The 13,116-nt window shown below is 43.3% G+C and overlaps 1 protein-coding gene across 1 annotated transcript in view; it reads left to right on the forward strand.

Moving 5' to 3' along the window:
• The window catches only part of atp1a2a (ATPase Na+/K+ transporting subunit alpha 2a), a 45,720-nt gene that overhangs the window by 15,150 nt on the left and 17,454 nt on the right, over nucleotides 1-13,116 (forward strand). Inside the window, exons 10-13 of the mRNA XM_086204564.1 lie at nucleotides 1,839-1,948; nucleotides 5,782-5,916; nucleotides 7,921-8,000; nucleotides 10,717-10,826. Of these exons, the coding sequence (XP_086060690.1) occupies nucleotides 1,839-1,948; nucleotides 5,782-5,916; nucleotides 7,921-8,000; nucleotides 10,717-10,826 (435 nt within the window). The remainder of the gene's footprint in view (nucleotides 1-1,838; nucleotides 1,949-5,781; nucleotides 5,917-7,920; nucleotides 8,001-10,716; nucleotides 10,827-13,116) is intronic.

A 13,116-nucleotide genomic window follows, 5' to 3' on the forward strand; every position in this document is an offset into this window, starting at 1 on the left:
AACGACAAACCAGCCAAAATTCAGAGAAGCTTTTAACCAAAAGTTTGGGGAGACAAAAGACAGGTGTTCCATGCATACCGATGAGGACTGAGTCAGACGTCTGTGCGTTCCAAATGCCAGCAGTGCTGACAAAGGCGGCGCTGAAGAAAAACACAGTATTTATGTTCCAGGAGTACAGGCTATTGTGCAGGTGTTGCAGGTTTGGAGTCGTTCACACATCACTTTGTCAAGTTCAACAACTCCAGACAGACACTGACACTCGGCACGCAGCGGCGGCCGCTGGCTGATAAATGAAGGTTGTGGACCTCTCCAGGAGGAAAATGTGAAAAATAACATCCTAAATGAAGATTTGTGGTGAATGTTGGGGGAACACATTTACAAATTGAATCTTAAAGATTATGAGATTAACCTTCAACAGATTGGAGCATTACATGATCATGCTCCCACTGACAATACTGGGATTTTCAGGATAAATGTAATTACAACTTGGTAATGGACCTGCTTTTTAAATCAGGTACTTAAACTGCGCCTTCTTTATCGGAGATCACGAGGATGCAAAGACGGGATGTTAACTACATTGGATGTTAAGTGGAAAAAATATCAAAACTTTTTCTTGTGCTTTGGAATATTCGGTACAACCTGGTGTAACCATAGTAACATCCAGTATCCACAGATGGATACAGTATGTCCTCCTGACAGGAGAACCCGATTTTTAATCAGTCAAAGTGTTCTCACCCTTTCTCGTGTGGGTGAACCCCACAATCGGGTCCTGTCCCCCTCCTGGCCCAGGCCCACCCAGGAGTGGTGTCACCTACATGTGAGCCAGTGAAACTCGTTCTGACTGGTTCCCCCTGGGAACTGGGAGCCATATGTCCTCGTAAACTTTACCTGCTCGGGTCACGTGGTCAGGTTTTACTTCTAGTCTCATTTATCTAGTGTGTGTATTTGTTGCCCTTCATCCACCTGCTTTATTACCACCGCCGCCCTGGTTTGGACGCCGCTCATCGGCCTTCCTTGATGATGTCATGGTTCTGCTCAAAACTGGAAGGAACGTGGTCCGGTTGGCTCAGAATATCTTGAAGGGCTCATGAACCTGCATCAGTGTGGTGGGAAAATGGCAAGCATGTCAAGCTAGTGATTGAGGACTTTCATTTACCAGGCTGCGTGTCAATCATTTTTACATGGATGGGCACTATTGATTCAGCAGCGCTTCGAAAACGGAGCTAAAGGTCAGCTGAGCCATAACTAAAACTGATGACACCCATTAAAGCTGTTTGTACAGCTTACTTTGTTAGTTTGTCAGTGCTGCAACGCCAACGATCCATCAGTCACTGACACACCGTTTGAATCATCTCAGCTGTTTTCCACTTTGGTGAATTTTTTAAGCACTACTTCATCTGTTTAAATGGCGGAGCCGCCCCCTGGCCGCACGGCGCTATTGAATTCTGTTTGCAGAATAACAGTGAGAGTCACCACCCTAGAGAATCGAGGTGAAAATGAAAAATGAATGCAGTCCAACTCCAGAGAGAAGGAAGGTAATTTTCAGTTCGATTGGGTGGGAGGGTTGATATTTTGATACGAGAAATCTTCCTTGTATTTTTCAAGACTTGTTTAAAATGGATGTCACATTCCAGACGAGGGAATTCAAAAATCCCTTTTGTGAGGGGAAAAAAGCGATTGTTCAAATTAACTGACCCCAATTCTCTTATTTATCTACTACATATCCAGTACTACGCTGTGAACTGAGAGTTAAGTCGCTGGCATAAATACTGCATGAGCCCCGCTTAAAAAAAAAAAGAGGAAGAAGTCTAACACAGTTCCCTCTGCTACTCTTTCAGGTTCGGGTTTTGACAAGAGCTCGGCTACTTGGTTTGCTTTGTCTCGCGTGGCCGGCCTGTGCAACAGAGCTGATTTCAAAGCCGGACAGGACGAATTCGCCATCTTAAAGGTTCCACACACAAACACCAAAACAAGCCTTCAGAAACGTTGCAGTGTGTTGCCTGATGATTCATCTCCACTCTTTAAATCAGTGAGGTGGAACCAGCTCAGTCTAATCCAAAGACACCAGGAGCAGGTCTCGCATCAAATAATGGATGCACATTATTCATAAGAAGTGATTTTGCCGACATGGTTTGTGAGTAGGTTGGAATGAACATCAGGGTGGTGTCAAGTGGCTTGTCACTCAAACCTTTTAGAAGTGTTTCGATCATTTTAAGCTGGACAACTTGAAAAAAATTCTCCTTCACAGGTCAAGGTCATGAAGATTGGACGAAAAAAAAGTACAAGTGCATCAGTTTATCTTTTCATTTTTGTTTGTAACCTGGCGTTCCTCCAGGCAGCGAGCTCCACAGGTCACCCCGGCCAATTAAAAATACATAAAAGAGTGACACTTTTACACTTGGCTGACACTTTCCTTCACCGTAATGATCAGCAAGAGTAGCGTACCTTTTAAAATCACTATCAAAGGCTGTCATTAGGCAGCGGCGGGCCCCTATTAGAGGTATTATGATCGAAGCAGCACTTCAGTGTTGTAGCTGTTTGAGGTGGAGCTTTCCTGAATGAGTTTACACACCACCGGGCAAAACAACCTATTTTATTAACTGATAAAAGACTTTGCACGTCAAATACTTATCTGAAATCTAGGTATTGATAAAGGTTGTGAGTTCATGTAGTGCGGGGGAGGGGGGTGAAACGTGTAATATTTGTCACTGAAGTGTAGTACAGCCGGCTCAATGCAAATAGCCCAGTGAATTAGTCCCGGGGCCTTCAGTGAGGCCCAGGGACCCCCAGGGGTCCTTGAGGGTCTTTCTTGAGGGCCCCAGTAAAATGAGGACTAGATCAATTTAAGTGTTGTGTTGTATAAATGCTCGTGAAAGGCTTCTCAAATGTGGACACGCTGGTCTGACCTTTATGTCTAAAATAATTTAAAATCTAGATTTCTGGTCATGTTGTGATGTTTCCCCCTTGTTTTCTGATCACGTCTTTGGCGGTGATAAATCCCGGTCATATTAATGTTGAACAATGCGGATTTCCAGGTAATTTCTCAATGAGTTTTTCATTTTTCTTGTGCATGGAATCCCCCCCCCCCCCCCAATGTTTCCTGAGAAAGCAGTCAAGTGAATAACATCATCTGATTATTGGTAACATTCCCTAATTATTTTACTGTAACACCAACAAACAGCAAAAATACAGGTTTTACTAAAAAAAAAAAAAAAAAAAAAAAAAGTCAAGAACCGCCCAACTCCAAAACAAGACAACATTTAAAAAAAGTGTATTGATAATAATTTACTCTTATTTTTTCCATCTTTTTAGACTCTGGATGTCAGCTGCAATATCTGTGAATGTCACGAAGCGTGAAGAGCCCAGAACATGAAACAGTTGGAGCTCAGCTTACTTAGCGAGTGCACCAAGGCTGTATTTGAGACATTTGCTCTCTTGTTGTTGTGTCCATTCGTAGATTCGTTGTGCCTTGATTGGGTTCCTATTTATTCCACCTTTCCTGAGAGCTCCTGACACATTTTTTTGATCTACAGTTGAGCTGCTCGTTATCTCGTCTTACTTGGTAATTCAGTAAATAAGCATTGGGGATATTAAGTGTTGGGTTATTTTGTATATTTGTTATATATTTTCATGTTAAATTTTAATAACATTCACCAGCAAGTATGAATGATAAATTAGTGTCGTGGAGCAATATTTCTCGCTCCATAAGTTCAGCATGAACAAACATAATGTGGATGTATTCAAATGAAGTTCAAGTACGTCAAACTTGTACTTAAAGTGAAGTACTTGATTAAATGAACACCCACAAGGCACTCACTGGAAATAATAATAATTTGTCAATAACATTTGACTCACATACACACACTGGCTCACACAACACTCCTAGGCTTCCTCTCACAGTTAAACACTCAGAGAATTCAGTGCAGCCCTGGAAATAACTCCCCCACACTGATACAAACACACACACACACACACTGCTGGGCAGTTAAAGTCAATAATATCCCACTATCCTGCGACCTGTGATACACTGACCTGAAGAAATGCTCTGCGTGGCTCTCAGCGACAGGGATTACAGCTTCTTGACTCCCGCGGGAGCAGAACCTGCCGCCGTAGCCTGCAGCCCCCGGAGGTGTCCGGGCTTTCTCCCTGCATTAAGTTACAGCTGTGTCTCTAGACAGCACTCAAGCACAGCAATCAAGGCCCAGACCCCACCGCCATTACCAGAACAAGTCCCCGTGTGCACCCGGAAAGGCAGAGAAATGGAATTTCCTTGATCTATTTATTCATTCATGAAAAGGCACAAACAAGGACAAATCTTGTGGAGCGTGTGTCCTTGTTTTGTGGCAGTTCATGAATGAATAAACAGAAACGAAGAGAAATCTCTTGTCTTGGTTCAGCTCGCATTAGTATATTGTGTGTCAGGTCAGCTCAGCGTGGATTTTAATAAATTTGCTCTAGGAGCGTGATGATTTTTGGTGATCCGTTGAAAAATTTTCATTGAGCTGGGATTTTACAGGTTTTCAAAGGAGAAGAGAAGAAATTATTCACCCCATAAACAGCTTTGTCACAAGCTATAGAGCTGCAAAAAAACCAACCCAAAACAAATATCAAGCAATGCGCATTCAATCAATGCTGAGCCTCATGTAACAGAGGCCTGGCGAGGATACAAGTGTGTCAGACGTGTCCAAATAATTGGACAGTTTCTAAATGTCCACATATTCAAACAACTTTGGCTCGCTCCTGTATTTTGGTAATTACTCACACACAGTAAACAAGTTCATTTACCTGAGTTCAAGCTGAGCAGCAACTTTGTCATTGCCAGTAGGCGATGATGTAATATTTCTCTCACATGATGCGACTTCTCCTACCTCTTGCTGTTTTTTTTCATCCTTATATCTAAAAACAGCTCCTGCAAACAGCACGCATGGCTTAAGTAATCAAAGTTAACCAAATTGCTCTCAATCCTCAGGGTGGAAAAAGAAAACAGGTTTTGGTGTTTGTTTTTTTTTAATATTTATTTTTTTACTTTGATTGCTTGAGCAATATTTTGTTACATAAGACCACCGTGACCAGACGTTGCTTAACCACCTGCATCTTTAATGAGAGTCATGATAGATGTGACGAATATTCTCGCAGGTTTTGTTTTTTTTAAAGAAACACGCCAACATGAGTTAATTGTTATCCATCCAACCTCGAGCTGACATGACGAGAGATCGCCTTCCCTCCTCTGCTGTAATAGAGAGCTGAGACCCACGGAGACCAGCTGACTGCTAGTTAGCTTAGCACAATGAATGGTAGTGGATGGTCAGGTTAGCATACCTCCACCTCGCCTGCCTATCTTCCAAAACCTGTAGTTCCTGCTTAATTTGTAGTATTTAGAAGGAGCAGCTGCTCATCTAGTCTCCTCAACAAATGCTATGCACAAACCTAATGATGTTATTGCAAGTTTCAGAGGAAAGTTCTATTTGGGGATTTTTAGAAGCAGAATGCTACACAGCCTATCCACTACCATTCGTTGTGCTAAGCTAACTAGCATTCATCTATTCCCTGTGCGTCTCAGCTTGCAATTGCACCCACGGATGAGAGAAGTGTATCTATCTTTGTGTCTGGCTCTGGGGAGGATGATAAATAAGCGTATTCCCCAAAAAGTTGGCTGGTTTAACACACAAATCCAATCCAACGCTCCTCGGCTGACATGTGATAAACACGCACAGTGACTCAGACAAGCCTCATTTCTTAATATGCATATGTGAGTGAATGTGCTAATGTGTGTTTCCCCAGAGGGAGACGGCGGGTGACGCATCCGAGTCGGCTCTGTTGAAATGTGTCGAGCTGTGCTGTGGGAGTGTTCGTGAAATGAGAGCCAGAAACCCTAAAGTGGCAGAGATCCCATTCAACTCCACCAATAAGTACCAGGTACCATGTTGCATCATAGCTGAGTGAGGGAGCTGCTGCTAACACGAGCTGACATCAAGACCAAACATGCATTTACTTGTCAAACACTTCTACCCTTGACTTTTCACACTTTATTGCTGTCTGACCTGATAATTTCAAATGTTGTCCAGTTGTCTTTTTGTAATTTTATTAATTATGCACACGCTTATCCTTTACGGTTGTTTTACATTTCCATGAGTGTGCTTTAAATGGGTATTATAATCAAGGTAGAAAGGACAACGTCGTTTGACATGCCATTAATGAATCATGTGGATAAAATATTGAAGCTTTTTCCATCTGGAGAGGATAGTCTGAGCGTGCTGCTGCTTTACATTCATGCAGTTCCACGTTCATACTTGGAAGCTGCCACAAACACGGTTGGCAACATATTTTTTAAAAAAAATACACGTGGATCACAAACTGGCTCAGAAGGAGCTGTGTACACCCGCAAATCAACCCAAGAATCGTCTAACCAATAAGTAGGTGAGAATGAGAGGCCGCTATCTTTGAACAGGTCTGCGGGATTTGAGCAGCGTGTGGAAAGTTGATGCTACTGAGAGGAATCTGATTGGAATGCCGAGAGGTGGGCGTGTCCAGAGTGTATCAGCACATAATGTTGGGTGAGGCTTTGATGGGCTAGCAGCATCCCTCAGGTAGATAGACAGGCTCTTGTGGTCCATGTATGAAGCAGTCCTCTGTTAAGAAGTCTTGAGCATCATCTTTCCTCAACATTAACAGACCTGAGTTATGGTATTTTGGGGGAAGAAAACAGGGTTTGATGTGGCAAACAGTGAAAAAAATCCCCACCAATGCACTATTTTTGCTAGCTAGCTAACTGGTGTTTCAATACCAAGGCGCTGCTGGCTTCCAGCCCCTCACAGCTGAGGATCTGCAAGCCAGTACAGCCTTAGTGTCAACAGATTGGATTTTTGATTGAACATACATAGCAATTGATTGTCGGGGGACCCAGATAGCGAATAATTTAGAAAAGGTGAACAGGACAGAAAGGATCTATACAAAAGGGTTAAAAGGATGTTTTCCATTTCAGATAGACTTTGAATGAGATAATTGGCACCCCAGCAGCAGCACGCTTAAATGGCAGACATGCAGTCTTTATTTGTGATGACACATTAAACGCCCGCTGGACTTTTAATGCATTCTTAAATGTGCTTTAGTACAACGCTCTGCTGCTGTCCTCCTTGCTAGGAAACCTGAGTTTTCCAGAGATGTGCAGGACGACTGGTAGCATCCTGTGAGAGTCAACAACATAGGCAAACATTTTATGTTAAAACAGGACATGACAACATGAAATAGTCTTCAAATAAACTTTACGCGCATTGACACAGTGGTCAAGGGCGCCACAGCAATTAAAGCACGTCGAGGGTTTCTGCTCCACTGTCTACGCGAGTCTCTCCCAGCTCGTCTGGAGGGTTGGACTTGCACATGAATAACACAAGAGTGGTGTTGAAGCAAACAAAGGAGTTCCTGCACGCGTTTTGTGCACCTGTTTCCCTGAATTAAAAAAGGAATGTCTGTATTGAGAGGGGAGAAAAAAAGCAATTTTGCTCTGGGTTTCTGAGATTAGATATGCTGTGACTCAGATACAAATTATCCTAGGGAGTGTGTGGGTAGCTGTGTGTGTGTGCGTGCGCGCCTGTGTGTGTGTGTGTGTGTGTGTGGGGGGGGATTATGCAGGTGTAGCGCTACATAAATGCATGTGTGTGAATGAATGCTCCCTCAACATGGCTAATACATAAGACTTTCTGTGTGTGTTTCGCCGAGTCAGAGTTGATGAGACTTGAAAAATAACACCAGCTGCATCAAAATCAACGTTGAATGTTCCTTTCCCCTCCAAAACCTGCAGTGACGTATATCCTACTCAGTTCAGATATGAATTCAGGAATGTATTTTGCCATGAATCCTGTCATTTGTCCTCACCGGTCATCATCCTCCTCCTCCTCCTCCTCCCCCTCCCCTTTCCTAAAGCTCTCCATCCATGAAGCGGACGACAATCCCTCTGGTCATATTCTGGTCATGAAGGGAGCGCCAGAGAGAATCTTGGACAGGTTGGTTAATCAATAATGGATCAGTAGTACATCTCACATGTAGGGAGCACATATAAACTGTGAAAAAAATAGATGTAGCCTCCAGGGCTGAGAAGTGAAGGCAATATGCTTTCATCCTGCATTCCTTCTAATAGCCAGCCAGGGGTGAGGCCGCCAGTGTCAAAAATCCATTTTTTACTTTAGTTTACATATACACATCAATTTAAGTCGTCTTTAGTACAGCATTGTGTTTATTTTTTAAAGTAATAGTGTGTTCCAGGATGACTTATTTCTTTAGGCTAACTCTGAAGTTAGCACCACCATTGGTTCCCTCAATTAAAATATGATGCTTTTGGATTATTGCAGAAAATAATCTCTCAGGCTAACTTGTGTTTATGAGATAAACGTTTTGGTCAGCATGATAATCTTCACTAATGAACACAACCTTTCTGATTTTTTAGCAATAACTTGAAGCAAGTTAAAAGCTAACGTTATGCTATGAGCTAACGTTATGGTAAGAACAACTTACACCGTTGACACTTCAGTATCACCACAACTATATTTTCGTGTCTTCTGTTTACTGTGTGATGACGTCAGTAGTATTTGTGAATATTCTCAGTCATCCAGGTCATCGTCATTCTCAAACAGAATCAATAAAGGCAGCTGGACTCTCCTCTTTTAAGTGAATTTGTTTCTCCTCTCATTCAAGAAGCTTCTTAAGCGCTAATTATCTGGTGGGAGGTATCAGGTATACATCCACTCAGGTGGGTGGTGGAAAACAAGTGGTGGTATGGCCAGAAGTATAGGCTCGTTAGGTGGTCATGTGAGTCGTTGGCCTCAGTTTTGGGTTGTTACCCTCCCAGCTCTCTTGGGTGGGGGGTCGTGCGGGTCACCTAAGTGAAGGCGTGAATGCTCGCTGCACCTCCTGGAGAGGATCTAAGGACGGCATTGTAGGTGGTGTCTGAGGCCCCCTCCTCTGTTCAAAGATGGGTGTTCTAGTTTGACATGAACGGCTTCTGTCACCCCCTTCAAACCATCTGTCCTCACTGGCTAGAACGCGCACCTTGTGGTCTTCAAAGTACTGCCCCTTCTGCTTGAGGTGGAGGTGGACTGCTGAGTCCTGGCCTGAGGTTGTGGCTCTCTTGCGTGGCACCTTGTGTTTGTGCAGTTGTTGTTGTGTCTCCCCTGTACTGGTCAGAGCGCTGCTCGTGACACTGGACTGCATAAACAACATTACTCTGTTTGTGCCTTGGAACCTTGTCTTTAGAATGGACAATTTTTCGCCTCGAGGTGTTGCTGGGTTTTAAGTGCACGGGGATCTGGTGTGTGTTAAAGATCCTTCTGAGCTTCTCTGAAACCCCTCCCACATACGGGATGATGACGCTCCTCTTCTTCTGGCCTTCATCTTTCTTGTCCTCCCTGGGCTTCTTGGCAGTTTTAATGAAAGCCCAGTTCGGAGAGCCACAAGGTTGGAGAGCCGAGTGGATGTGGTTGTGTTCCCCTCTCTTCCCATCTGTTTTAGAAGGGATATTTTGTGCTCTGTGTTTGAGAGTTCAGATCACCCCTAGTTTGTGCTGGAGTGGGTGGTGTGAGTCAAACAGGAGATACTGATCCGTGTGGGTGGGTTTCCTGTAGACCCCAATGTTGAGTTCCCCATTGTTTTCAATGTGCACTGCACAGTCTAGAAAAGCCAGACAGTTGTCTTTGACATCCTCCCTCATGAATGCGATGTTCCTGTCCACCACCTGTCCAGTTAAGGTGTTCAGTGAAAGGCCCAACTTCACCCTTCCTGATGGCGACCCAGGTGTCGTCCACGTATCTGAACCAATGTCTCGGCGGGGGGCCTCTGAATGTCTCAGGGCTACACTCTCCATCTTTTCCATGTACAGGTTTGCTACATTGGGGGATTCTGGAGATCCCATGGCTGTCGTCTTGTTTGGGCAACTTGCCTTTTGTCAGACACAACGTTCATCAAGTTAATTTATGGTTTAGATAAAACATCTTATCAACAGACATTCAGGTGTTTACTAAAAATCCCACTGGCTTTGAGATAAGGAAATCACAAGTTCAACAACTCCAACTAATCTCCAGGTTTTCGGACTCATTGCTGTGCCACTCAATGAACAACACAGGCACGATTAACATGAGGTGCTCAACCCCAGCAGCACCTGTCATACAGTAAAAATAGGATTCCATCTTTTTCCAAAAATAAATAAATAAATATTATATATTCATAGTAAGATTTGTTGTTTTGTTAATTTTGATTTGCTTGCCACAGCCTCTTTAATGACGCTCCTTTAAAATATCCATACCCCCATGCATCTGTGCCACTCATGCGTTTTATGCCATGACCCAGCATGTGTAATGTCAACAGAGTGGTTCATGTTTTTCTTTTAGTTATTATTTTAAAATTCCTTAAAAAAATTAACATGATGTGAACCTATGCAGTATTGTTCAGTTACGTAGATGATGTATTCCTACCATGGTTTCCTATCAGTACCCGCCCAGCTGGTTCAAATAACCCTCAAGGGTGACCTTTGGAAAACTGGAACCCAAAGCTTTTAGTAAAAGTGTGCATGCCTCTGTCCAGGAATAGTGTTTTCCCTTCCCGCCTACATGAATCCATAAATATTTGCTGTGTAATGGAGGTCGTAGTCCAGCCAGGTTATCTGCCAAGGCAGAGGCAATGTTTTGCCAGTGGTTGCAAGAGCATCATTTATAAATGTCTATTTCACAGGTGCAGCACCATCATGATCCACGGCCAGGAGCTCCCGCTTGATGACAACTGGAAAGATGCTTTCCAGAATGCATATTTGGAGCTGGGAGGACTGGGAGAGAGAGTGCTGGGTATGTTTGGAGGCACCTATCAGCTTTTCTTGGAGTCGAGAGATGTTGAGAGGCGACTGGACACAGTCTTTATCTTTCCTAGTGTCCTTGGTTAATGTGTGGAAAGCTGTAATCCAGAGATGAACTTTTTTGACACAGGAATCTCAACCTGAAGATAAACAGGTTGATGTGAAACCAGAGCTGAGAACTAAATGGTCTCTGCAGACCAGCACCGAAGGTCTTCACACCGCTGAACTCTCAAATGTTGTAATGAGGGGTTTATGCGCTGCCGCCCTGCTGTAACACCCCTCCGAGGATGCTGACTCCTGGATCAGCTCCTGCATTCACATTCACCTGACAAGCACTGCCTCCTCTTTCTCCTCACACATCACGCTGTTACTCTGCTGATGACGATGTCTGACCCAATTTATGAGGGCGATTGTGAGTCTTCAAAGTTCACTGAACTTTAGATTCTTTAGGTCATTATTCAATTCCATTTTTGTTATTGACTTAAAAAAAAATCCAGCAGAAAGGTGCTCTTCACCACTGCGAGCCTATGAAGTCTCGAAAAGTTTCTAAAAATGAAAGATAATTGATGCCCTGATGATGCTGACTTGTTATTTACATGTTTAATTGTTACATTAAACGATATGCTTGATTGTATCACGTGTATTGTGTGACATATAAAGCCTCCATATTTGTTTACGGTGAAAAACGTGAAGGCCTTTTTTAAAATGTAGATCTTTTCACACAAGCGCCAATGTAACAGTCTGCAGTGGAGGCCATGTAAGCCCAGCGGCGTGTCAGTCATCAGAGAAGCTGTATTTCTACCAGCAGGCTCCTGTTTAAACTCCTCAAACATATTTATCGTCAGATTTGATCACAGTGGATCATCAGGCCTCTGTTTCTGTGTGTTTACGGCTGTTCTGCTCCATAAATCTTACGGTCCTCTGTCACCAGCTAGCTTGAATGTGGATTCTGGAGAAACTCAGTAGACTCATTCAGCGCTGTGGTTGCCGTTGAACAAAATCAGCTGCGTGCACATGTGGAACTCCGGTGCTACACGTCTGAGCTCCTCAGCTGCTTGTGAGTGTGTCTGCCTCAGAGTATGATTGATGCTTAACTGTCAGCGAATGCGAAATATTTCCACCCCGGTGATTTCAGAAAAGAGAGGGGCTCTGGTCGATGCTTCTCCACCTTAGGCAGCAGCCACGGTGGCTCGCTTACTTGCTAATGCTAACGTGCTAGTGGCGGCGTCTCTGTCTGTGAGTTTGTTTTTGGAGGGGTCGAACGTGAAACAGCATGTTCATCGATTTCTAATTCATAATGGAAATCGTGACACCTCCTGCCATGTCCTCTCGATGCAGACGCTGCATTTAGTTGTGACTGAAACACCAGTTGAGCATCTTTGTGCCTGAAGCTCCGCCCACCTGTACCCCGACAATCAACCCTCCATCAGAGTCGTTTAGCTCATTTCCTCTCCCAGTCTGGATCTAAAATTGAGAGCAACTGGTACCCAGCGTTTTTATAAACACCACAGTGAACAGTTGAATGTTAATTGTTTAATTCTACGAAGCAGGCGGTGCACCTGCGATGAAGCAGCTGCATCCAGCCGGCTTCTCCTCTCTCTCATTTATTCAGGTCTTTCTTTCAAATCGGTATCCATCTGAACATCTGTGATCAACTCGCAAAATGCGTCATTACTTAAAGTTAAGCTTTCAAGTGTTTAGCATCCAGACTTTTTAAATGTCATCATTTTAAAAACTAAAGGAAAAATAGCCAGGCGTCTTTTAAAAAGTGCCACAGGTAATTTTTATGCGCTATCATCATTTTGATAGAGTAGGTGTTATTTTTTCTAACAGCAAATGTGGAGGAGTGCAATTTTCAGAGATAAACTCCTGAAATCCTTAAAATGATTACATTCAATTATGCCTTAGGTAATGATGATGATGGGTTGGGTGTTTCAGGGAAGGAAAGGGTTCTCCACACTTAGACGGAGCCTGCTGTTTAACCTGGGGCGCTTTCTTTCTTTCTTTATTTATTTATTTATTTATCTATTTAGTTATTTTATCTTTTCTCCTCTGTAGGGATTTAGCAGATAAAGAACATAGAGGTTTTGGATCTTAAATGAATAAACCAGAATCAAGTCTGTCACTTCAATAATACACACTCATAATATACATGGGAGGGAAATATCCTTCCCCATTGATGATCTCACTTTTAAAAACAGACATATCAAAAACGGATGGCACTTTTTTACTTCTGAGGTTTCCCTGCAGTGACGTAAAAGTGTCTTGCCATTGCCAAATGA

The sequence above is a fragment of the Aulostomus chinensis genome, chromosome 5 (assembly GCF_037954235.1).
Source record: "Aulostomus chinensis isolate RoL2024-O1b breed Wild chromosome 5, RoL_Achi_v1.0, whole genome shotgun sequence".
NCBI classification, from domain to species: Eukaryota; Metazoa; Chordata; class Actinopteri; order Syngnathiformes; family Aulostomidae; genus Aulostomus; species Aulostomus chinensis.